At 46.2% G+C, this 26919-nt stretch overlaps 1 protein-coding gene across 9 annotated transcripts in view; it reads right to left on the reverse strand.

The window, feature by feature from the left end:
* The window catches only part of RBM33 (RNA binding motif protein 33), a 114419-nt gene continuing 87500 nt past the window's right edge, over window positions 1-26919 (reverse strand). For 4 of the 9 annotated variants that reach the window (XM_057549616.1, XM_057549610.1, XM_057549613.1 and 1 more), the window contains 4 exons: window positions 14850-15059; window positions 12311-12499; window positions 3090-3178; window positions 1-2841 (listed from right to left, as the gene is read on the reverse strand). In XM_057549616.1, the coding sequence (XP_057405599.1) occupies window positions 2793-2841; window positions 3090-3178; window positions 12311-12499; window positions 14850-15059 (537 nt within the window). In that variant the 3' untranslated portion in view covers window positions 1-2792. The remainder of the gene's footprint in view (window positions 2842-3089; window positions 3179-12310; window positions 12500-14849; window positions 15060-26919) is intronic. The other 5 variants (XM_057549612.1, XM_057549611.1, XM_057549618.1 and 2 more) reach the window with 2 other exon arrangements.

The following is a 26919-nucleotide window of genomic DNA, read 5'->3' on the forward strand; positions in this document are numbered from 1 at the left end:
TTGACTTACTACCATCTTTATAAAAATCGAATATACACACAAACACATCAACAATTATGGAACTGTATCCATTAAACTTTGATAAGACAACACAAAAGAACTAACAAATAGCTAAGATGCTGCTGAATTGAAAGCATTTCCAATAACATTTCATTTTAAGAGGTCCATATTTACAGGGTATGCTAACTGCTCCTGCGTATCCTTTAAATGCATGATAAAGAAAGAACAAAGATAATGGTTGCAGCAGATCTTCCAAGAGGGTTCAGCTCACGGTGGTCTGATTTCACTGCGAGAAGTGCACCGAAAATGGAAATAACGTTCCTTTCTAATTCTGCTTCTTTCTTTCCTTTTCCAGTTTCCCTCAAGGAAATCAAGCCTTTGTTCCTAGGCCTGGCTGGCACTAACAGAGCCCGTGACCAGGGGCCGTGTGCATCAGGAGGCGACCGTGGGAAGCCTTTCTAACCAGTCCTTTCCGGAAGGCCTGGCTCGACTTGGCCTTTCAAGAACATTCTATCAAGAGAAAGCTTACTTCTCTGTGTGTGTAGACTGTTAACAGACACACACCTGTCCCGGGGCACCCCTGTCAGACTCAGACAACACAAGAACAGACCTTAAAGTAGCCATGAGGTCTGCCTTGAACAAAGGAGCCCAAATAGGATTCGTTTCTTACCACTAACTAGAAGAAAGTATGCCTGAATGGCTACTTTCCTGAGACAACATGCAGATTTTTAGTTTCAAAGCCACAACACACTCAGACTATTTCAAAAAGCGGTAAAATTTTGTAAACTCAGCTCATTGCGTCATTAAGTCCTCAGTGATAAAATAAGTCCATTAACTGTGAGCCTTCCTGCTGCCCAGGGCGGGGAAGTGGTCTGGATCTCGCCTATGTGGTGCCTGCAGGTTACCCAACTCACCACTTCAACGCAGCTCTCTGTGGACAGAGCCACATAAGCTACGCTCCTAACCTGTGAACACACCTGTATCTACTACTTGTGAGGACGGGGCAGTGGCCACTGGCCACCTGGAAGCTCCACTGGAGCACCCGGGGCCAGGCTGGCACACACCACCACCTCCCAAGGCTTAGGCAGGGGCTTTCTGGAACACGGGTGGCCAGGCACCTCAGCTGGGGGGGTGTTCTAGTGTGTTCTACGAGTGCCTATAGTTTCCTGGAACCGAAATCTTCTGAAGAGCAGCCATCAACACCCACCTTCACATTCCAAGCTCACTCCTAGCACATGGTACACCACAGTGGAATCAATGCTACAGAAAGTCTCACCGGGTCTGAAATGCTCTCCTCTGGTTCTGGTAACTTAATTTGAAAAAGTAACATAAAATTTCAACTGTGAAAATAAGAAGATACAAGTTCACATGACCTGTGTCTTAGCTCCCAAGAGAAGGCTGAGAAGGAGGGACGCCTTGCTGCAGGGGGCTTCCTGCTCACATCTGGTCCTCGCTAGGCTAACCAGACGCATTAACTGGTGGTAACAGGCTTCTATTTCCCTTAGTTCCATTAATAAATCTCACAGGAAACCTTAGGTATAAAATATAGCTAAAAAGTCTGAGTATGTCCCGGTATCATTTGCTCAAATAGTTCAGGTCCACGTTAGAATCAGTCCAAAATAGTGAAACTCCTTCATGAGCAGTACGATAAGGCACTTTTTTCCACGTGTGCCCAACATGAATTTTACTACAGATGACTCTAAGGGGAGGAAGCATCTCTCACCTGAAGGAGCCTACCCATAATCCCCCAGACACACTGCGCCACACGCCACGGAGCGCGACAAGCCAGCGCAAACGTCCCCTCGCTCTCGGGTCCGCTGAAGGACAGCGCAGCCCCTGCTCAAAAGGCCTTCGAAAAAGAAAATCTTAATCACAGGTTGCCCAAGAATGTTCTATATGCGTCACATAGCCGGTGACATGAATATGCCCCTTGGGGCTGCATTTAAAAAGAGGAAAAAACCAAACAGGCCTGCGAAAGCTTCAGGCTGTCCTACCCTCCTCGCCTGGCAGGTATGCTACGCAGCTCGCCTAGCAGGGAGCCCAGCGAGGGCTGGAGGTGAGGGCGTCCCGACACCTGCTCTCAGCCTGGGGGCGCGTGACGATAGCCAGCAGCACTTCTGCCGCATTCAGGACGAGTATAAAAAGGGGCTTTCCCTTTGGAACTAGGACTATACAGTTGGTGCTTTTGGAATATTTACAAGAAGCAGAATCGGCCACACAATTGGCACCGCTCCCAACCACCCTCATACCCTGCTTTCCAGGATATGCAACTGCCAATCATAATCACCCGAATTTTAACCTACGTTTTTACAAGAGCCTTTTGAGGGCTTTCTGAGAAGGTAACACAAGTGAAGCTGGTTGAGAAAACGCTCATCTAGCCTGCACTGAAGATAAGTGCAACCATTATCAAATATTCTTTGCTGTGAAAACTACTGAGAATTTGTGACGTTAATGTTCTTTACTCACTCTAAGTCGCTGTAATCGATCATACATAAGATCACGAAGAACGATGTCTACATGCATTGTAAGCACTTTGAAAACAAAAGAAAGCGAAACCTGTAGTTCTTTGTGGTGACAAGAGAATGTGAAGCGATCTAACACCGAGTCGAGTCTGCCGCGTCCCGTAAGGTCAGCTCTTCTGGAGTCAGTGCTGGGCCGCTGGGCGCTCCAGACAACAGCCACGCAGGGCTGCGGAGGGAGAGACCTAAGCGCGCGGGGCTCTGCGCGGCGGCTCCCGGGAAGAAATCCCACAGCGCGTGTGCAGTGTGACGGTCGGGCTCTCCTGCCAGAAATCACTCAACAACCAGGGCCACATTTATGTGGGACAAGTCTACCATATGCCTGTGGGGATGTAAAGAAACAGTGACCATTAAGCTACCTCTGCACACCAGCAGCCACCCGATCAAGTAGAAGGAAACATGCAGACTGGCAGGGAAGATCAACACAAACCCAGGGGTGACCACCCACGTCATAAAAGGAGGCGGCGTGCCCTCTCTCTGCACCCCCGGTGCGGCTCCGAAGAGACAGAGAGCAGGTGGCAGCACGGACCCCTTCCATCTCCCACCTGTCACCGGGGAATCCAAGGCTACCTGTGGAACTTCTGCTGAAACGCTAATGCATGGGCGGGTTCCTTGAACTTGGCTATGGCTTTCCGCTGCTGGGGAAGCATCTGTAAACTCTGAAGGAAGATGACAGAAACACTTTAGAATCCTGTTGTATAGGGTGTAATATATATATATATTTTTTTATACATTAGATTTAATGCAAAATTTGAGTCCAGGCTGACCCTTAGATCACTAAAACAAACTAATTCTACCTCCCTGGCTATTTTTTGTAACCTACCCAGATAATCTATCCAAAACCAGTGCTTCAGTAAGTCACTGCCCTGAGCAGCACTCATTCATATCCTCCCAGATTGGTGTTAAGACCTTCCTTCCATCGTGGGGGCTTCCCTGGTGGCGCAGTGGTTAAGAATCCACCTGCCAATGCAGGGGACACACGTTCGAGCCCTGATCCAGGAAGATCCCACATGCCACGGAGCAACTAAGCCCACGAGCCACAGCTACTGAAGCCCACGTGCCTAGAGCCCGTGCTCCGCAACAAGAGAAGCCACCGTAATGAGAAGCCCACGCACCACAATGAAGAGTAGCCCCCGCTCGCCACTAGATAAAGCCCGTGCGCAGCAATGAAGACCCAACGCAGCCAAAAACAATAAATAAACTAACTAACTAACTAACTAAATATATATATATATATACACACACACACACACACACACACACACACACACACACACACATACACACACACACACACATATATATAAAGACCTGCCATCGTTTGCCCCGTCAGCCACCCAATCTTCTCTCTAAACCTTCTTGGGGAGGCCCAGGACAGGTGTCCTTGGAAAGTTACTTTCTGGTTTCATGTCTTCCTGTCAGGCGATTTTCCACGGGGCCCTCAGTCAGCTTTTTAAAAGTACAATACTCATCATACAGGAGGAACTGCCGTAAGGCAATGGGACCCCACGGTCGGAGTGGGTAGTTACCTCCTAATTACCACTGGGGTAAATTAAGGGTTTCATATATGTAGCTGGGCCACAGTGAGGGGCAGCTGTGTCTGTGGCAGCCATCAGCACAATTTGGTCACGGTTTGTGCTTTAAAAAGTCTGAGAGAAGTGGCATCTTAAATTAGACCTTTAGGGGACTTCCCTGGCGGTCCAGTGGTTAAGACTTCACCTTCCAGTGCAGCCGGTGCGGGTTTGATCCCTGGTCGGGGAGCTAAGATCCCACATGCCTCGTGGCCAAAAAAACCAAAACATAAAACAGAAGCAATACTGTAAGAAATTCAATAAAGACTTTAAAAATGGTCCACATCAAAAAAACCTTAAAAAAAAAAATTAAACCTTTAGGATTTGAAACAACCATTCCTGAGGCTACTGTTTGCAGTAAAAACCAAGTGAGTTCATGAAGAAGATGGATCCATCAAGTGAAGAGACGGGTGCAGGGACAGTGGACTTACACCTGGTCCTCCCTCACACCTGCCCTGAGGACAAGGGGCAGCTTTGTGCTTCCCCGAGGACTGGAGATGTAGGATTCCAGGATTTGGGAGGGATGGGCCGGAGAAGAATTCGGATTTCTCAGCCAGTCCCACTCTCCAGAGTCTGATCCTTCTCAAGCATTTTGGTGACTTGCCATGTGTGTCTGGGGCAATGAGCAAAGTGGCAGGGGGGGCCTTGCTACCACGGGGACACAGCCTGAGGAAGCAGCACAGGATTCAGTGGCGGGGAACCGTCTGCTGTGTCTGGGCTTCTGTCCAGTGACGCTTAACAGCCAGAAAAAATAACTAATGGTAACACACAACCCTTTAGAAGTGTTTACACACATGGCTGTTTCATTTTAAAGCATTTGTTCAAAGACCTACAACAAAAGCACACAGGCAAAATATCAATTCCTTGAAATATGTTCAAAAAAGGTATACTGTATATGAAATAAGCACTCTCCATTTTAGTAAACAGAACTCCGATGAGTAAAACATGACCAGGAGAGCGCTAAAAAAATATTCTTCCCAAAAAGTTGCTTTCCAGTGCTTCACACAGAAATGAAGAGTTTCAAGTCTCCGCGTTACACGGCACTAAGGTTCACACGCAGACGCCACTCGGAGGGGCAGTCAGATAGCCTGGGGCCCATCGCCAACCAGACCCGGACCAGTGAGAGGAGCAGGCCCGGAGGTGGCAGAGGCAGCCGCTAGGCAGCAGTGAGCTCTGTCTGCCTGGGTTTCTGAAACCAGTTTAGTAGACACCAGAGTTTTCCTCTTCTTTCAGATATAAAAACCAGACGCAGAAGATTTTTCTTGATGATTTCACTTATCATTAAGTTAACTGGACAAGTAAAGCTCAGCAACTTGGTCTTTAATTAACGCCATCAATTAATTTCTCTTGGACACATTGTCAGCATGCGGCTTTTCTGGCCTCTCAAATTCCACTTTTGTTACTTGACAAAGACCTGTTTTCTCTGCCAGCCCCAGCTTTCGGCTCACGCCCACTCTGTGCCTTATCCTTGAACGATCTCCAGTTGTTGAAGCTCTTCTGGAACTGCTCCTGAAGAGAAAATGCAGTGCTGTCCTGTCACCACCAGAGGAGGCCAGAGGAGAATGTGGGTAAGGGCCTGCTTCAAGTCACAAGTCCAACCCAAGCACTGCAGCAGAACCTCCCACCAGGCCCTGCTTTCTAATTCGATCTCGGGCGCCTCAGGCACCCTTTTCCTCTTCCAGCCACATGGCTGCAGGGCTCGAGGGCGCTGGGGTGTAGGCACAGCTTCATACTAACTGCTGCCAGCACTGTGGCAGTTCTTACCACAAGACTTAGAAGAACTTACCTAAACTTATTTTGTCCAAAACTACAAAAATCGCTCAATTAGGAACAGACAAGAAAAAACTAATTTGTTATGATATCACAAATAATTACCCACACTCTACAATTCACAGATGGAATCTGGATTTTGAAAATACTATGCTCTTCTTTGGAGAAAAAGCATGTCTAGATGTCATTTCCTCTGGGTGATTTCACAATGTGGAATGAAGGCATGAAGCTTCCTCTTTACCATTTACCAATTTATAAGGTAAGAGGTAAGAAGATACGCTTATCTGTATCTCAGTGGTTTAAAGCTCAATTCGATTGAGAAGGTATCGATCAAGAGAGCATAAACTTTCGATGAAATTCTTTTTTTCTTTTTTAATATTTATTTATTTATTTATTGGTTGCATCAGGTCTTAGTTGCGGCATGCAGTATCTTTCGTTGAGGCCCTCGGGCTCCTCTCCAGTTGTGGCGCGCAGGCTTAGTTCCCCTGCGGCATGTGGGATCTTAGTTCCCCGACCAGGGATGGAACCTGCGTCCCCTGCATTTCAAGACGGATTCTTAACCACTGGACCACCAGGGAGGTCCCTCGATGAAATTTTTAAATCACAGGAAGGAGTTGGTTCTCAATAGTCAACAAAAGTAATAAGAACACTGTCTTAAAATTTGTTTTCTGTCTGTTCCCCTTTATTGACATTTTTGCACCCTTTTCCAAAAAACAAAACCTATTTTCAGATATAAGATTGAATTGCTAAAACTGTCAATATTCAACCATTTCTGACCTACCAAAACGACAAGTATTAGCGATCACTTTATTGGGAAGAGAGGAAAAGACACTGTCCACTAATAAGCTAAAAACTTATTATGATCACCAGCTTCTACTTTGAAAATACGTGCTTCTTCTAATCAGCAGCCCATTTCCAAATAATTAAACACTTCAATTCACCCAGAATGAACGAAGAGTTAAACTTTGTCTCCAGTCTACACACTCACTCTGACCCCGCCCCATCTCCCCCACAAATACGGTACTGGCCCACGGACAGAAAGGCTAACTTGCCCACGCCCACCCTGATACACTTCTCATTTTTCAGAGACAAGACATCTGCAGACAATTTGAGAATAACTGTGCTACTATAAGTAGCAAATTACCAGTTAAAATACTCCTTTAATTGGCCGCTTCCTTTGTTTATATTCAGCCATCCCATTCAGGGCCATTTGACTGAACTGCCACAAGGCACTACGTTAACGGTAGAAAAGCTGCGACAACCTACAATACAATTTAAGTCCAGAAAAATGTCCATGCTGTTCAGAACCTTGGCCGTTTCTTCCCTGATTAGGAGAAGTTCTTCCTCTTTCTAGAAAGAGCTTGTGTTCATGTCCATGTATACTAATAAATTACAATATTAAGGGGATTCTTTTTTTTTTAAAACATCTTTATTGGAGTATAATTGCTTTACATTGTTGTGTTAGTTTCTGCTGTATAACAAAGTGAATCAGCTATACGTATACTTATATCCCCATGTGAATGTTAAGGGGATTCTGAAATGATTCTGCAGCCCTGAAAATCAATTAAACTATTCTCCCACTCTGGCCAACAGTTCCCAGCACCTTCAGGAATCAACCTAAAGCCAAAAATGATATTGATATTAGTTGTTTTAAACAAGTGAAATTGCTCAAACAAGAGCCCCACTGATCAATCATTAGAAATCTACTCTCTCGGGCTCCACCCCAGACCTGATAAGACACCCTGGGGTGGGCCCAGCCTCCAGGGACAGCTTGGGAACCATCGAGGGACACGCGCTAGTCCTCCTTTCTCACGCGGTGGCACCTGCACGTGTTGGTGGCAGCTGGCCTATGCCCATTAAATCTTTTCTCCTCCGGCCTCGCAGTCGGCTTCCTCAAGCCAGTCCTCGGGCAGCATGGCGCAGGACCCCTTCGCTCCGGACTCTCTTCTGTGCGCAGCCCACCCGACCCCTCGCTGGTGAGGGGGCAGCGTCTCAGCCTGCTCCATCGCACACGCTGCTTCTCACGGGAATCAACGACTCCCCCCGTGCCTGTTCACACTTAACTGATCAACGCAGCGTGTGTGGTCTTTTCTGATGCCGATTCTGTTTTTTCCTCGATTCCTATGTTTGGGCTTCCTTGTGTCCACGGCGTAAGTGCTGTTCTTTCTGCTCTGATACAGTTTAAAGACATTCTGAGGCCCTCCTCTTCCACACTCACCTTCATCTTGTACAAACGTGCCCTGCAGGTAAGAGCCCGTGTCTTATCACATGGTCTGCCTGGAATCCTCTTTTTTCTTTTGGGATTATTTACAACAGTGTTTTCAGAACTTTGTGTGGGAGCCTCCAATTAACAGTTTTTCCCATTATGGTTTCAGATCATGCGGCCACGCCTATATTTTCTTTAAACCTCGTGACGTCGGTTTTCGGAAAGTCTACATTTGACTATGCCTGGTGTTTTCCTTCCCAAACGTCCTGAACTTCAAAATGACTGAACTGCTTTCATTGAGATCCCAGCTTTCTCCACATCACCCACCAGACATCCCTGGTCAGTCAGAACCAGACGCAAAGAAGGTAACATGGTCTCATCCCAGAAGGCGAGATGCTCCAACGTGACCCCACCTTACACGACTGCTCAAAGGGGCTCCCTCTCACTGGGGGGCCCAAGACACCCGCCAGAACGAGGGCTTCCCAAGTGTCTGGTTCCCTGGAACTACCGCACTGGGAGCCTGGCAAACTTGGTGGGTCCCGGCGGGCCTCTCCTCAGCAGCCTGAAGCGACCCCCCCAGAGGACTCTGCTCTGGGGCAGCAGGCCGCCTTTCGAGGGCACACGCTTTCCCTCAATGGCACGTGGAGGCCTCCGTGTTTCTTCCATTCCCCCTTCTGGGCGACGCCAGGGAATGGTGAAAGAGGTAGGAGACAGCGCTTGCAAGCTTGTGTGGTTCATGAGACTCACGCAGGTGACGTACTTGGTTGGGGAGCTGCACGCCAAGAAACGGCAGACTCGGGACCGAAACCGAAGCCCTCTCTCAAAGCCCAACACTTGCTGCTGCACCGCCGCATCCCGGAGGGCCCGGCAGCTTCGAGAACGAGCCGCCATGGCCACTCCGGTCACTCGGGCTCTCGGTTTAGTGACTACCTTCCAGGGTTGTTGGAGAAATCAGGGAAGAAGCCGGGGAAAAGTGAACAGCACAGTGCCAGGCACGTGTTGGCCTAATCTAAGCCTCAGCGGTTATTACTGCCGTTGCTCATGGCCAGTGCCCGGCTTTTTATTTTAGTGATGATCACAACAAGGAAAATACTTTTATTTTTACACCATGGCGTTTCATTTCTCTATAGGATAACACATTTTTCTTCCTAACAGTTTTAGGCAAAATCCCACAAACAGGGAAATAAGGATAGCTAAGCAAAGGGGCTCAGAAGTTATAACTACCTTACTTCCTGACCCGAAGAGTTAACTCGGCTTCAGTCCTCCGGAACGCAGCGGGAGGCCGCTCCGTGGGAACGTGTGCTGGTCACCGGAGGGGCACCTGCGCGAGGCTCACCTGTCTGTGGAGCCCCCACGCCCCCGCACAGGTCAGCCTCCCGGAGCCCCACCCGCACCCAGCCGGCCCCTCCCTTCCCTAAGAGCAAGACCCCCCAGTGTCCGGGCAGAACCTTCTTTCTGATTCTTTCTATATCACTGCTAGAGAGTACCAGGTGGGCTTATTCTCACTGCACCCTCTCACCTGAAACTCTCAAACATGCTGCGATGCCTCCTGTGTCATTTCTACCGCTGGTCAGAATATTTCTGACAAAATCCTATCATTTTTTCTTATTCTGTGAGTCTACAGATAAATGTCTTTAAAAAGGACTCTTTAGAGAGGCTTATGAGAACAGGTTAAGGGGACAGCACACTAACCGGGGAGTGACGCCGCCACAGTAAAGAAGCAGAGCTGACGTGCTGTTACTGCCGTTCCCATAATTAAAGGCCCAAAGGAACGGGCCTTTCTAGTCCAGACACCGCCTCTTGCTGTTACACTAAGTGAACGCCAGGTGGCACCACAGCCCAGCCCACCAGAGGCTTGACACGTTTCTTCCTCAGCCAGCACACCGGGGCGGGGGGCCTGGGTCCCCTAACCATCCCTCTGAAGTGTACTTATAGTTAAACCACAATGAAGTCTTGTTATAAACGGCTTTAAAAAATTTATACCTAGCAATATCATTCTTTAGCTATCTAATGCTGGCAGAAGCTTGCTATTGACAGATCAGTTTGTTTGTTTTTTTAAATTGAGAAACTCAGCACTTTGTGAATGCAGTGTTTAAAAATCTATAAACTCCCCCTCAAAACCATTCCATAGAACTAAGTAAGACTGGCGAGAAACGAGAGCTCTGCTTTTTGCTCCCTGGGATGGACGAACATGCCCTACTGAGTAAGTGCTAGATTCATCACCCTTGGGGATTTTTTACGGTGGCATTTTCAGGGTACCTGATGTAACTCAGAAAACACCACTCTCATTTTCCTATCTTCCTCTCCCTTTCTAGTTAAGAGAAGCCCTTAAGACACTTGACATTGTTTTTGCCTGGCTTTAAGTGCCCTCAGTTAAACTTTACTTAACACAATGATCTCTAATCCTTCTTTCCAGAACAGGAGGAAAAAAAAAAAAAAAAAGGCAAATGGGAGGAAAGATGGCCCCCAAAATGAAGAACTCAAAATTCAGTTTTTAAGATGGATAAAACCAAGGTTCGGTGTTTTAGCAGTGGCTCCAAGCTAACTTTTGCAGGGCCGTCAACCTCACGCAGTGCTGTAAGCAGCAACAGCACTGCCATTCACACTTCCTGAAAACCGAATCACATTCAAGGATGCTCAAGATACGGAGGAGGAAGCAAAGCCCAGGAAACGAGCAGGTCACATGTGGAAAGCAACAGTGCTACCACTTCCCACCCAAACACAGACACCAGGAACACGAGCCCTCAGAGAACAGACTGGACGAGGCCCCGGGTCTTTAACTCCAGGCTCCCTGATGAACTGTGATTTGACCCCAAGTTTTCAACCACCATTTGTTTGAGAATCCACTCAGGATAACCATATTTTAATGCATTGTAAGTTCTCTAATGCCAGTTCTGTTCCTGCAGATTAATCCGTGTTATGACGGACTGTCCAAGGACAACTCTCCTTGGACAAGAGCTTAATGCCTCTTGATGACTGACAAGCCGCTACTGACCACACAGCTGGGAAACTGACCCTACTAAAAACAGAAGCCACAGTCTCTGGTTAACGTTTCACTATTACATACACATGAAAACTAAGCTTAACCATCTCTCTGAGAATCCAAGGATGAAGGCAGAAGTAGTTAAACCTAAACAACGAAATCATCTCGGAAGGGCTTCCATCTACGCCTCACTCTTGTCAACACTCAATGGTAGATGAAGGCTTAAAATACACTAAAAATTAATTACTTGTGTCAACTCTGTTTCCCCATTAACCCATGAAGCAAGACACCTTAAAAGAAAGCACTCTGTGCTTTCTGTGTTTTTTTTTTTTTTTTTTTGGCCATGACGCTTTCGGGACCTTAGTGCTCCCCGACCAGGGATCAAACCTGTGCCCCCTGCAGTGGAAGCACGGTAACCACTGGACCGCCAGGGAAGCCCCCTTTCTGTGCACTTTTTACTCAGAAATCTAACATTCACACTCCACGTCCTACGATTTGCATCAAACATCCTTCCGAAGTGCTCCAGCCTCAGACACGGATCCTGGTGCAGGATGGGGGGGTGTGCTGTGGAGTGGGGGAGAGGCGGGGAGGCGGGGAGCTGGCAGGAAAGGCCAGAGTTGGGGACACGCTGCTCAAGGAAAACTAGGTCTACCCACTGCGCTGGTTTACCTCCAGGGCTCTAGAGGCTGGAGCGATCAGGGATTTCAGTGGCAATTTTTGTTTACAACACAACTGGAGACCTATTTGCAGCCAGCTCAGCAGAGATCTTCACGCATTTAGAATTAGCCAGTTTTAAAATTAAGAGACCAAAATATAGTCCACATTATTTTACATTTGTAAAGTCTAAAGCAAGTTCCAAAGGTGTTAACATGTGAGGCTATTTCTGAAAATTAAGGTCAAAAGGCTAAATACTTTAAAATTTTAAAATTGTTACACACAAAACAAGTGTGTGATAAAGCAAAAAGACTGTGTGTTTGGGTGCATATAAGAACTTTAGGATAATATGAGGATTTCAAAGGATAATTTGTTCAGCTAGAATAAATATTTCATAACGTTTCTGAGCACCTGATAATTTCCAAATAATCTAACCCTAAGGCAAAAGTTCTGGCATCAAGTGTGCACAGTAGATAAAATATGTGTCTTTCTTCTCAAGAGTCCTGTTTTAACATGAAGTAACCAACACAAAGGGATTTTAAATGAAGAAATAACCGAGTCTTGGGAAGGACAACAGGCACCGACAGAGCGGGCCCAGGTGACCCACCTGAATGGGTCCTACTGACATCAGCAGGCTCTTCAGTTGGGCGTCAGTAGTGGATGAAGAAAGCCCTTCAACAGACACAACGCAGGGCTGAGGCTTGCACTCCACCACCCGGAGATTCTGCTTGTTCGGCATCAGGCGGCCCCGGCCCATCGCACCTGCCATTCCCCGGCCTCTCCCGTGCATGATGACCTGGCAACAACAAAAGGAACTATTCAAGGTTGAAGCTTGGGGTTTTTTTTCACAGCTACTAAGATACAAAAGTGAACAAATCAGAATCCATTAAAATATACCGTGAGCGAAAGGACCTTCTGTAGTTTTTATCCACTATCAGAAAAGGGTTTAATGTCTAAATAAGACCACAGTACCCAGCAAACTGGAGTGAAAGAAAAGGAAGGAAAAGGAAGTAGCGAAGTCTGCACCTATCTTGGTGCCAAGCATGGTACTAGGTAGGCACTTTCTGTGCTACCATCATTCTGTAGACAAAGCAGCAGGATCACAGGGGTTCAGAAACTTGCTGCGAGTAACACAAAGATCTGGGTCCAGTCCTTATCGGCCCCAGAGCCCAAATTTCTCCCACTGTATCCCAGGCAAACCCAGCGGGGGCCAGGGGGCTGGGCATGGTGCTCCCCACAGCCGCCTCCCTGTCACGGCAAGCCACAACTCTACGTACTCTGGAGGGCGGATTCTGCAGCAGGGGTCCCACCGGCTGCACCACTGCACATTACACTCCTCTGCAGGGCTTTCAAAACAAAACCAAGAACCCAAACTACAACGACTGAGTGCCCCTGTCCCCCACCGAAATTACAACCATCACTGGCCTCAGGTAGGGCCCAGACCTTAGCATTTTTTAAAGCCGTCCAGGGGTCAAAACCACTTCTGGGATCTTTTAAACAAGAAGGAACAGCTGAGCCTTCCGGTCTTTTCTAATCCGGCAATTAGATAAAGCACCAGCACCCCCCAGATCAGGACAACAGTGAAACGCAGACACGGATGTGCCTGGGCTCACTGGGCTTTCCAGACATCCTGCCCAACTCTGCCCGAGCCAAAAATGACCTCCCGTCCCATCACAGGAAAGGGCAGAGAGGAAGGCAGACAGAAATCAGAATGGAACCTTAGTGCATGCATGGGTACCACACAAAGGGAAACTGAGAAAAAAACGCAACACTTCTGAACATTCCACAGAAGGTGACACAACTACTCCTGTGAAGTGAGTTCTTGGAGTGCAAAAGGGTATTTCAAGAGAAGTCACACGGGAAAACACCATCAAAAAGTGCAAGTTTCACTGCCTGGAAACCAGCAGTAAATAACCATTCTTGTGTTCTATAACATTAATAACAATCCTTTACCAAATGCTGGCTTACATTCCAGGCACTGTGTATCTTCTTATAAAACCCTCACAAAAGCCCAAATAAGACAGGAAAGATTACTGTCCTCGCTTTATAGGAGAGTAACCTGAGGGTGAAGATGAAGAAACGCGAGTGCTTTATCTACGTGTACAACAGCTGTATTGGGGGGGCGGGGGGGGGGGGGGGCGGGTTTCTACGGTCTTTCTCATCGCATACCCAGGGACAACACCTGACTGAAGAAAATTTAGACTGGAGCAATTTTTAAAGAGTGTATCTGAAGATACGACAATGTGTCTGTGCCTGTGCCACCTGCAGCAAAAATGTCACAATTCTGTTTGTCCCTGTATCATAAGGTATTTATGAGATAATAAATCCGGAGTAACTGAATTACTTCAAAGACCTAGAATGGTCTTCAGGCTAACACTACTCCTTAATATCAACTGCAAGGCAAGCAGAGAGGATGAACTGGCAGAGTTCAGAGCTTTCTAGAAGAAACTCAGAGCAGGTATTGCTGCCCCTCTTCCACCCTAAGGTCATCAGGCAAGGGGCATCTGGCTTCTGCGCCAAGAGCGGACCTTGCTGTCAGGCAGAGAGGGGGGCCTTGGGAAAGCTACAAAGACACCCTCACCAGAAGCTGGGGGTGGGGGGGGGGGGCGCGGTCCCCAGCAGGACATGACTGGACAAGGGGGACGCCCCTCTCCTCGGGAAGGTTAAATTCACAAGGGGTACTAGATGCCCACACCTTGTCTCCCACACTGAGCTTGGAGAAGGAAAACACCCCCTCGACCCCCAGAGCGAGGGAGGGAGGAGGGAAGAGCCGGGGGGAGAGGCACTGTCTCGGGCAAGGTCCTTCAGCCCCGAAGGCTTCCCACCTGCGAGGTGGGGTGACAAGGAGGAAGCAGCCTCTGGAGGAGCAGCTGGCAGGGGAGGAAGGAGCGCCGGGCTGGGCCCCGTGCAGGGCACGGCTCAGAGCTGCCCGAAATACCCGCAGCCTGGGTTTAGGGTGATTTCCCAGCATCGTACCACTAAAAAAGTCACGAGAGGAAAGCGCTTCTGTGAACACGTGAGCTTTCAAAGCCAGGGCACAGGAAACCGTGGCTCATCTGTCCACAATCTGAGCGCTCCTGCTGCGCCGGGCACTCCCATCAGCGGGTTCATGGGGCGCCTGGGGCGGGGGCGGTAACAGGCGGTACCTTCTTGGCCGGGTGAACTCCTTGGATGCTCTTGATGCCTGGAGGGCCGGCTGAGTGCCCGTGGGCCCCCACCGGGGGGTGCTGGGGCTGCTGAGGCGCCCCCTTGGCCAGCGTCACCTTGCGGGCAGGCTGCTGTCTCGCTTCCGGGGGCTGAGGGAGCCGCTGAGGCTGGCCCTCCAGGTGAAAAAAGCCGTCGCTCTCTCCTCCCTGCTGAAACCAAGGCAGCACGCTGGTCAGTCTCCGCACAAGCAGGCATCCCCCCCCAGCATAGGGTCCACCGCGATCAGTGTTCAACTGAGAAGCAAAACCATCAAGGCTGCCATTTCACTAGGGCCACTAAGGAAATTTCTTATTTGACGGGTGTTCGGGTTTTAATAGTATTTTTCAAATTTAAAACTAAGATCTTTAATTACTGTATCCACTCAAGAGGTCTATAATTACTAAAGTAAGTGCTGTTGAGTTCAGTGAAATAGTGCTTGACTTTAAAAATACTTCATACTCAACATGCCTTTTCCATTTTCATGAGCGTTCTTGTTAAAATCTGACAGTTTGTCTAGGCAGCGGTTTTAAACTTTTAACTCCCATCCGAACCTAATGAAAGTGGGTCATCATCCTGACTCGCCCCGCTGCCCCCCCGGCGCTGGTTGTAAATCCTGGGGCGCGCCCCAGTGCCTTCCGCCCTGCAGACACGACCCTCAACACTTGGGCTCCCCAGAGCGCCCGCAGGCTGAGGAGCACCCTGGTCACCCCTCCTCCTCTGAGTCACAAGTGCCCACACGTAGGCTGGCCTCCGGCCTCAGTCCTGTCTGGAACAAGAGCAGACCAGCCAGGAATCCGAGAAACTGAATGAGGAAATTCTAGAAATGAAAGAGTTACTGGAGGCCCAGACAAGTCCTCCCCACGTGGCAGACAGGGAGTCGCGGGGGGACAGCAGGAAGAAGAGCTGAGGCGGGGTCTGAGGGGGCAACCCGCACACAGACCGCCGGCCGAGGGCGAGGCACCGAGCACCAGCGACTCCTGAACGCTGGCTGGCCACTAAGCTAGGCGGCAGCAGGGCTGCCTCCCTAGGAGCCCAGGCTACGAAATGAAAAACCCAGGCCCAAACGGATCCTCTGGTGAAGCCTATCAACTATTTAAGAAAGACAGACTCCCAATCTTACACACTCTGGTTCAGAAAACAGAAGCGGAGGGACAACTTTCCCACTCATTCTCTCAGACTTGTATTACCTTTTTACAAAAGTCAAACAAAGACATCAAAAGAAACAAAAGCCACAAAAGAATATCCCTCATACATATACATGAAAAAAATTCTCACCAAAACACTAGCAAACTAAATTCAGCAACACAGAAAAAGAATCATACACTATAACCAAGTAAGATTTACCCCAGGAATGCAAGGTTGGTTTAACTCTCAAAAATCAGTTATCAGACCACATGAGTAGAGGAAAAGACCACATGACCACCTGCACTGACACAGGAAAAGCACTCATAATAAAAATTTTCAATGAACTAGGAACAGAAGGGACAAATCAACCTGATAAAGGAAATCTAGCAAAAATCGACAGCTCACATCATGCTTAGAGTGAGACTAGTCAGGGGTATTCGACCTGCACGTTAGTCACCCGGGGAGCTCTCGGGTGTTAGTGTTCCTGGGCTTTAACCCAGAACCATCCAATTAGACCCTCCGGAGCTGGAACCCAGACATGAGCATATTTTAAAGGCTCTTCCAGTGATGCTGTCCAGCCAGGGCTGAGGATGGCTGAACCAGGTGGGTCCCCCCCCATAATGTTCTGTGACTCTGTGACTCTATAATGTCGGCTATAATTGCCTGAAACGTGATCCTGCTGGGAGGTATTCCAACCTGATGGAAGACTGGTTCCCCAAATGGAAACAGAAGCACTATGGAAAGGCAGGCCCTTCCGCAGGACCAGGATCCACATAAACTCAGACTGCTCCTTGTGCTTCTTGAGCAGGTGCCCCAGCCAGGCAGGGATGGCCTATTCTCAGCACACAATTTTTCAAAGTCCCTATCTTGAAAAGCTATGTGAACACTCTCTAGTTTTGTATACGCCTGAAATTTTCTATTCTAAAGAGTTGAAAATTGTAAGGATATACACCACATATTCCTATCTTTAAAAGCCAGTAATCCATCACTTATTAATTTACCTAAAATCATACTGAAATTATGTTAGTATAAGATCCATAAATTCACTATTCAAGTGTTAAGTCTCACTGTTCTTAGAAACGTCTTTCTACATGGGCTGACACTTCACACTAGCCCCCAGGTCCCACCAGAGGCTGTACCATAGATGCAAGGTGGCGCTGGGCCACTAAATTCTCCACACAGCTCAGCTACCTAACAGCCTACTGACTGCTTCTCCACCGTCTACCTTTTTCACGAATGTGGATAAATGAACTGGCTATGACGTATGGTTAGCACTCTGGGAAAAGTCCTCCATTTTGCGGACCCCCTCGCAGCTCATCAGAGGAGGGCAAGGTCTATGGACACCTAGAGCACGTGCCACTTTGTAAGGGTCTAGAGGCGCCAGCGGCTTCGACTCCGCTGAGTCGGCTTTTGTTCCCCAAGCCAAAATTTCCTACGCATGTAGATGGCACTGAGGTATTTACTGAAGAAAACAATCAACGGTAGAGCAGGCTTCTGAAAACTACGTAGTTCTGAATGTGCTATTAAAAAAAAGATTACAGTATCAGGATACTAGGTTATAGCCACTGTCAATTAGTACATACATATTTACTAAATGCCACTGTGATACTAAAAAAGCCAGCTTTCAGTTCAGCACTGATACTGGATGCATCAGAAAACATACTGTCATGCTGTACAAATCGGTAATTAGCTGGTACATGTGGTCTAAAAGGAATGATGTCCATATATACGGTGGACAACACGGTGAATATCGTTGCAGATATTTTCTTTAGCAATCCAGAGCTAAAAACGTAGATGATCTTAAAAAAAAAAACAAAAAAAGAAAAAGAAAGAAAAAGAGAGAAAACAAAAAGGGAATTCCCTCGCCACCAGTGGTCAGAACTCTGTGCTTCCACGGCCGGGGGCCTGGGTTCAATATCCGGTTGCGGAACTAATATCCCACAAGCCGCGAGGAGCGGACAAAAAAAAAAAAAAAAAAAAAAAGTAGATGACCTAGATAGTAAACTTTTATTTAAAAAGAAGAGCTTGCACCAGAAGTAGGATATCTGCCTATTTTTAAGGTGTACACTGTGTGTATGTATTTGGGTGATAAATATGTAACGCTGTGGCGATCCGATGATTTTTAAACTGGGAATTGAGAACAGAAGCATTTAGTCAATAAACACCCCAAACAAAAATTCTCTTTACTGCTATTATGAGTTAAGAGACTGGTGATGATTTATGTCTGACAATATTAGGTCAGAGGAACACCCTGAAAAACAAAGTTCTAAACTTTTTATTTTCCTTTCTAAACAAGTTTACATTTTAAAGTAAGCTCGATTCCCATCTGCAGTTCGGAAATACAGGTACAGGTATCACAAAAAGCCTCTCCACTTAGGACTTTCTAAGAGATGGCCTGAGAAGACACAGGCAAACGACGTCTGTGGTCAGAGCGCCCGTGGGTCTGGACTCGCCGCCTGGCGGTCTCCTCGCTCTGTCTGCGTCTCACAGACTCACGAGCACGGTGAGCGCCCCTGCTCCTCCCCGCCCGGGGAGCCTCAGCAGCCGCCCGCCTGGCCCGCTCACTCGAGGGGGCCCCCAGCACCTCCGATCCTAAGGTTTCCCAGGCCACGTAACTGCTTTGTTTGTCTCCACAGCATTCATCACCACTCACAGTCCTGTCATGCTCACGAGAAGGGGCGCCCCGCGGGGAGCACCGGCCACCACGGCATCCTCAGGACAGAGAAGAGGACCGACCCCCGAGCAGGCAGACGACAAGCGCTGGGTGAGTCAACGATGAACAAGAAAGAGGGATGTTTCAGGCAGGGATTATAACAAAGGCCCAACTTTTGGGAAAAACTGCTATCACCAGCTTACTGACAAGTGACGGGAAGGTCTGGGTAAGCTCTGGAGTTACTTATATTCAGAACAATGTTTTATACCTTCTACAGCTACAAATGATGTAATAAACTTTATAACAGAAATTTCCAAGGCACTCCAGGCTCTCCACCACCATGCTGAATGGCATCATTCAACATGCTCCACTCATGGGAAGATGGATGGAGTTGTTTGCTGGATGTCTTCAAATTTGACAAGTAGTACACTGGGGTCTGTACAGAGACTGTTTTCCTTCAATCCTCCCTCAAGGTAAATATTATTATTCTCACTTTGCAAATGAAAAACCCGACATCCCTGGTCACACAGGAAGTGCTTCTAGGACTTCCTGTCTCAGTGGTTCCAGAGCATGGACTCCACACGACCTCACAGGCAAGGAGCTTATACTAACATAACTATTTTTAGCAGGGTTGGAAACAAAGGGACTAACCATCATTCAATTAAATCATTTTAAGGAAATGAAGGTTTACTATAATGCTCTGCTCTGACAATTTTCTGGAAACCATGCTGAGGACTCAAGGCTTAAATATAAGTAATAGGTTATTTCATTTTGTAAGAAAAGCAGATTTTTTTTTCAGTTGAGAGAACAATTATTTTCTTTCAAATTAGCACAACGAAAAGCTAATTCTTAGGATAAATTTTAAATCCCAGAGTTATTCCGGTTAACACTAGGCAACATTCAACCTACTAACTTCTAGGCTGCGGCCAGAAACATATTTTTTACACCTACTCACATACTCACAGACACAGAAAAAAGGTGAATGAGAACCAAGCCAAACTGAACCCACCTAGTTATTTAGAAGTCTTCTACAACTTGTGCATATAGTTAACAGCACTGAAGGAGATCCCAAAATTATTAGCTATGTAAATTTAAAAATACTGTCGATTCAAATCAGGACTTTCAGAAACCTGAAAGTTTCATTAAAAACTTATTAAGTTACATTACCATCTTAATGTAAGGAAATAACTAGTCATCTGTGGATGGCAGATTACATTCCATTCAAAGAAAGGAAATCCACTTTGAAAGTTCATTTCTCTAGGGTGGCACAGTTCCCTTTTAAATTCCTTACACAGCAGTGTGTTTAGACATGATTTTAAATACCTTTTACTTACTCCAAAACAGATGAAGAGAAAAGAAGTTTGGCCTGTCTTAAACCAACCTGGAAATATTTTCTTGTTTTTTTCCCACAAATAATTATCTTTTAATGAATACTATAAAAATGTATTTTGAGAGCAGTTTTTCTTAAATATAAAAGGCACTTCCTGAATTCAGTAAGCTTAGGGAACACTTTTTATCAGCTTAATCGTTACAAAAAATGAGATTTGTAGCCAACCAACATTAGCATGACAAATTTATTATAACAAATTGTTTAAACGTATAGATAAAAATGCCCATTGATACTGTCAGGGTATCCTGCAATTTGACAGATCAAATCTTATTTTCATTCTTAAACCTCATGAAGAAGTGGTATCGCTGGCTTGCATTCACTAGTGAGCAAATTGATTAATCCCTCTCTATAGAAATCTCAACTCTTGATTACACCTATCAGACGTTAAGCAGCATTATTCTAGAGTGACAACACTTGACAAATTCCCCAACCATTTTTCTCAGCCTTTGTGGCCCTGCTAGCTTGTATTAACCCTGATGAAAAATTAATTTTCCTTATCTTCTTCTAAACCCCAAAATCCAAATCCGCCAAACTGGCAACTCTTTCTGTAAAGGTATTATGAAAACCTCTAAAAGATTAATTGCATGTCTTCAGGTGACATTAAATTAATTTCTGTGCTCATGACAGACATTTGATACTCCATACTGAGACGACAGATAACATTGTCGGGACACAGAGAAGGACAGTGGTTAGGGTCCCAGGGCAGCCTCTTATGAATTCTCCTTTCGATAAGGCCTACTTCACTGTCATGGCAATGGTGCTGATCTGCCAGCCCACAGACCTCACAGAGCAGGTTTCTATTAACTACAACAATGCTGGGCCTAGCCCTGTGATCTTTAGAAAGCTCACCCAGAATCTGGACAATAAATGATATGCATGCTCTACGAAGTTTCTAAACACAAATACATTTCATGCTCTAGTTTGTCTTTGAGACTACTACTTAAAGGAGAAAAGATAAAAGAAAATAAACAGGCTAATAACATTCTTATCTAGGCTCCTGTGTCAATTCCCTAATTAAACTGCTGCAATATGATATGAGGTGAGGACACTTCACATGTGCAGTGTCCATCTATTCTATGCAATAAACTATCCTTACATACGGCAAGCATGCAAAACATGTAAAAGCAGCAACTTAAATCTAAAATGCTTCCTATAAAATTCCAGTAACAGGTCTATACGGGTTGAACTGAAACAAAATCCATAAGGTTAAAGGGATCTCACAAGTGCTTGCTTGGGCTTCCTGGAGGAAAAAAGGATTCAAGCGGTAGGTGCACCAGGATTTCGCCTTATGGGGATAACACGGCACAGTTATTCACGTGCTCGCTCTCGCTCTCTCTCTCTCTCTCTCTCTCTCTCGCTCTCTCTCTCTCTCAACATTCTACCTTTCTGAAACTAGCTAGGTTTGGGGAATCTTTTAAAAGCAAAATTAATTGGCCTTTGGAGAAATATACCAAAGCCCTGAGCCTGTGAGGGGATCTGATACCCCAGGATTCTCCAATTTCTACAGCACAGACCTACCAATCTAAAAAAAGGAAAGGACTGCCAGAAGTGAGACTGCGGTTCACCCAGCAGCAGGGGCCCATAAACTCTGGCTTCTCCAGCAAGAGCGCCCCCGTAGGGGTGAAGCTCCAGACTCTGGAAAGCAGACGCTTCCAACCTGCCCCGGATGGGCAGCTGGGAAGGACCTACTTTACAGCGCTGGGTGACTTTCCGGCGCAGATGACGAGGCTCCTATTCTTGGTAGCCGTTCGAAGTGAGGAGAGGGAAGTTACCCAAGACGCTGGAGAAAGCAGATTCCTTTTCTGCTGGAGAAGGTGGGTTAGCAAATCCTGATTCCTAATTACAAGAGAATTATTTCTGATTTAAACCACTTATTTCGCTCTGAAAGAAACACCATATGCCTAAAAACACCTATAAATTCATGTGTAGACATTCTAATTCATTAAAACTGATTTCTGTCCTCTAATGAACAGTAGTCTATTTTGCCCAAATTTAGAGGTCACATGTTTATGAATGCTTAAAAGGTCATGCCTCTAGAAGTTATCAATTCTTCCCACCAAAGTGTTTCAAAGCTCTTAAAAACAATTATTTATGCACAGTAGCTTCTCCTCCAAAAGAAGATTCTAGAATATACATCTTATCAAACAAGCGATTAATCAAGATTCGTGCCCCATTTTTCTTCCTCTCTTATTTGCCTTTCGGCCACCTGACTGCTCATCAGCTCCTCTAACAGGGAAATGATCGGGCAACAAATGAGGCCCAACTACAACCAGCCACTTGGCCACTCTCCCCACCAGAGAGGAGAGGGATGGCAGGACGAGAGGGAACCAGGGTCAGCAAGGTGGGAGTCTGGGCTCTCACCTCCTTGGACGGTGGTGCCTCCAGGCCCACCCCCACGCCCCGTCCGTCTGGGCAGGGCCTCTCCTGGCTCCCCTACCTGTGTCAAAGCAGCTTCTCTCACACTCAGCTTCCCAGAGGTGTTTCTCTATCACAAGCCCACTGCAGTTCTGTCCTTTACTACCCATTTGCAACTCACTTTCATCTGACTTGCTTTCTCCTGGTCCTCTAGCACGGCATCAGCTCTTGGGTACTGCCCGAAACCATGGCATCAAGTCAGCTTCCACCAGAAACCAATGAGTCAGGACAGCTGAGTCCTCCAGCCGTGGCCAGGCAGCCTGGCGAGTCACAGAATGACATCCACAGCGTGAGCCTTGTTCCGCCCTGGCCTGGGGCATGGGTCTCCCCAAGAACGAGCCATCACCACAGACTCATCAAACAGCAGCCAAATGTACGACACAATCGCTTCTTGTAAACTGAATTAACAAGGATTAGTGCTATTTTTGGTGTTATCATACTCTGCTTACTAGTGTCATCTAAATGTCTACGATATACAGCTATTACTTTTATAATCAGAAGTACCATGGGGGGGGGGGGGCCTGACGACGACACGACACTGTGTTAACTCCTCCTTGGATATTTCCATAAAGAAACTGTAAACAATACCTGTATTTTTAAAGGGAGAAGCTACTTATTTTCTCTACTATTTCAACAACTGTTTCTTAAATATTGATAATGTATTTGAGACAAAAAATGAACTGAAGCGGAAACCCAGCCTCAGTCAGGAGCAGTGACCAGGAGCCAGCTCCAGCAGTGGGCAGAGAAGGGCAGGGCGTGGCGGCGGCGTGCAGGTGCGGTGCCGAGAAAGGGCGCAGCGTGAGTGTGGACGGAGCAGGGAGACAGAACCGCAAGAGCAAGGCGGCCAGACCACGGAACAACAGGGCACGTCCGGAGAACGGGAGGCCGCGAGGGTGACCACTTGCATCCCCACCTGCGACTCCTTCTCAGACTACGGTCCCCGAAGACTGACAGATGACTCCAAGACCAGCACTTCTGTTTCTAGTAAATCTGATACACAGTGTAAGAAACTCCTTATACTATTTTTGCAACTTCTCTTAAATTGAGATTACGTATATCAAAATTAAACGTCCTCCACTCCACAAAAAAAGATCAGGTATGCACACACCATCACGCTAGAGAAAAATCTGAGAATAATTTTTGAGGAAGAGAAGAAATCTACAAATGCACACCAACCCCCAAAAGCAAGCTCACACAAACAAATTGGGACCTTCTACGTGAAGCATTTTGACAGCCTTTTAAAGGTAAAATACAAGAGTATCACGACTGGACAGCTGGCTTTCCTGCTGAGGCATTCTGTGCTTCTCCCATTTCTCTGTGTGGCCAGCAGAACAAAGGGCTTTTTACTTAATCTGCTGCCAAATTCTTAAAATTTTCATGACCTCAATTAGAATAAAGCAGCTGAATTCAGAATTTGCTTTTTCTTAAAGAACACTGTAAGAACACACTTTTTCTTCCTTTAATTAAAAGGAAAGGGTAGTAATATCTACTGAGCCACTGCCATGTGCCCAAGCACTGTGCCACTCATCTCACCCATGTCACGACAGTTAACCCTCACAGCCACCCTGGGAGAAGCTTAGCCTCCTTCTGAGGAGGAGACGGGTTCATTCTGGCCAGGTAACCCGATGCAAACATCTCAAGGGTTCCCCATTTCCCCTAAACTGGAAGACAGAGCTGCAGGCCTAATTAAATTCCCGGATAAACAAATTTTGCATGGCACTTGCTCGTCCTAATTCTTTTTTCTGGTGTTTAATCACAAAACATGGCTGAGAATGGTTGTAATAAGTTTACACTAAGTAAACATTTTACATTTTTGTATACGCCCTGTTATTACCTGCAGAGTTTTTCTGGATGATGTGTTGGTTATGAGCGAAATTATGATTGGGGGCAGGGGGGCACGGCACACTGCACAGCCTGTGGGATCTTTGTTCCCCAACCAGGGACTGAAGCCAGGCCCTCGTCAGTGAAAGCACGGAGTCCTAACCACTGGGTCACCAGGGAATTTCAGAAATTATGATTTAACAAGATTGCTCTTTTGGTTTCTGAAAATTAAATACTTAAAAGTAGCTTTCTGAGAAATGAGCAAATGGAGACTATTCCTACGTTTTAAATAATAAAAAGAGAACCATTCCATCAAATAAAATTCTTTAAGTAGATTACTTATATAAATAATATTCAGGGAGGCACATGAAATTTTAGAAGCAATATTTGCCAACATTTAACACTCTTTATAAGTAGCATTAATTTATTCCTTTTTAAATCTCACCCAACAAATCCAGACAATATAAATGGGAAAAAACTAAAATTCACAAAGAGATTGATTAGCCTCATCACAAAAGGTCTCTTTAAATTCCGAAGTCCCTTCATGATTTCAATTTTAAATATAAAATCTGATCTATTTTGATTTACATAGAAATGGTCAACGACACATTTCTAGCACACAGCTAGTCATAGCTACGCTCAGCCAGGGTACACCGTCCCTCGCTTTAATTCACCACGCCAGGCTCCTCCACACAGGTTCCAGAACAGGCGTGATGAAAGCCCAGCCGCTCCCCAGTCCTGACCCACAGCTGAGGCCGCTCACCGGTCAGGGTACTGCGGCACACCTCTAAACCCTTCTCAACATACTCTGCAGCCCGTCACTGCCAACTGGGGTTGGCAAGCCAAATGAAACCTCATCACCCCCCCTTATCCTAGAAGCCCCCCCTAAAAAACTCAGTGGAAAAAGTAGACTCCTCTCCCTAATCTAGAACTAAGAAACATAGGAGGAAAAGGAGCAGCAAAAATAGCTACTATAAGTAATGGTAAAAAGCACAGGATTCAGAAGCCCCACTCTGCCAGTCAGTAGCTGAGCGGCCCTGGGCTACTATCTGAGACTCAACTTACTTACCTATGAAATGGCAATAACAGATCTAACTCATAAGGATGCTGTGAATACATGCTAAACACCTGATAAACAGTAGCTACTACCTATTACGCGGCATAAAATCAGGGAATGTATTTCCAGAAGGGGCCTTAGGAGCATTCCAAAAAGAAAATGGACAGTTATAAAGTACCTTCTACGTGTTAGAAGGGTCCCCAAGACAATAAATAATAGACAAGCATCCAGCCACGGGTCTTCCTCAAACACAGCCACGTTGTTTTCACCTCATCACAGCCTCCTGGTGACTGAGGGCCTCAACCTCCACGCCCCACACACAGGAGCTTCGGAACGGCCAACAAAGAACGCATGATGCCAAGACGGCCCCCGAAGAAAGTGAGGTACGACTCTGCGAGCTACAAACCCAGACCAGACCCTGGTCAGGGACTGTGTGAGAACCAACACCAAGAAAGACTTTTCATTACGTTCTTTTTGAACATGCTTCCCATGTCCGTAATGCATTAGCTCTAACAAAGAGGAACAATATAAAAAGACTAGAAATTCTCCTTCGATGATCAGTATGAATTAAAATCACTTTGAAGATAGTATAATTAATGAAAGGGCAGACTGAAAAATCTATAGTCTTAAGACTCAGGCTCTTTCACCTTTCAAAAACCCCAATTTAATAAAATCCAAAGATAAATTATTTAATTACAGGTAATGAAATATGGAAAATGACAAAAGAGAAGACCTTATTGATTCACAATTGCCTCACAGGTAAAAGTTCACCTAAAGAAACCTAATTTAAGCTGTAATATATTTTCAATTTGTACATCAGAATAAGACTGCCAAGAAAATTCTGCTTTCCTAACAATCCTGTAGATACATATTTTTACTGTGATCACCACCAGAGCACAATTTCTAGAACAGCACTATGTACTGCGATAGCCCTGTGTCCTGTCTGAAGACCAACTACTAGAACGAGGAGACCACTGAATGCAAAGAATAGTTTAGTTAATACATTCGATGCCAGGTTACGTTAGAAAAAAGTGAAAGAAATCAAACGACTCTCTGAAAAGTAAATTTCTCTAGAAAACCTTATAAACAGAATATCTATTGTATTTCTGCACTAACAGAATGTGAAGAAGTCCTGGGCTCATAGCAAAATACAAGAACGTGAACTGACAATGAAATGCTTTTATTAAACAAGTAACTATAAACCTGAAATGCATAAATAATATTCTGCACAGGTACGATATACAAGTCAATCCTCCCAGATGCTAAGCCCCTGTCAGACCCTCACCAGGGTGGCCGGTTCAGCTCCAGGCACACAACAGAGCACAGCCCTGGGCATTAATGCCATGGTGCATGAAAGGAGAGAGGGACCAGCAGGGACAGAGATAAAAGGAAAAATGAGAGCATACTTAGCACTTGCAAGAACTGTCTCCTTCTTGCACAATGGGTATGTTACAAATAGTTCCTACCCACCAAAAAAACACACAAAAAAACCCAGGCCATTAGGAAAACACTGTTTGTTCTGGTTCAGAGAGATACAAACAAGAGACATTTATCCTCTGATAAGGTGAA

Source organism: Balaenoptera acutorostrata, chromosome 7 (assembly GCF_949987535.1).
Source record: "Balaenoptera acutorostrata chromosome 7, mBalAcu1.1, whole genome shotgun sequence".
NCBI lineage: Eukaryota > Metazoa > Chordata > Mammalia > Artiodactyla > Balaenopteridae > Balaenoptera > Balaenoptera acutorostrata.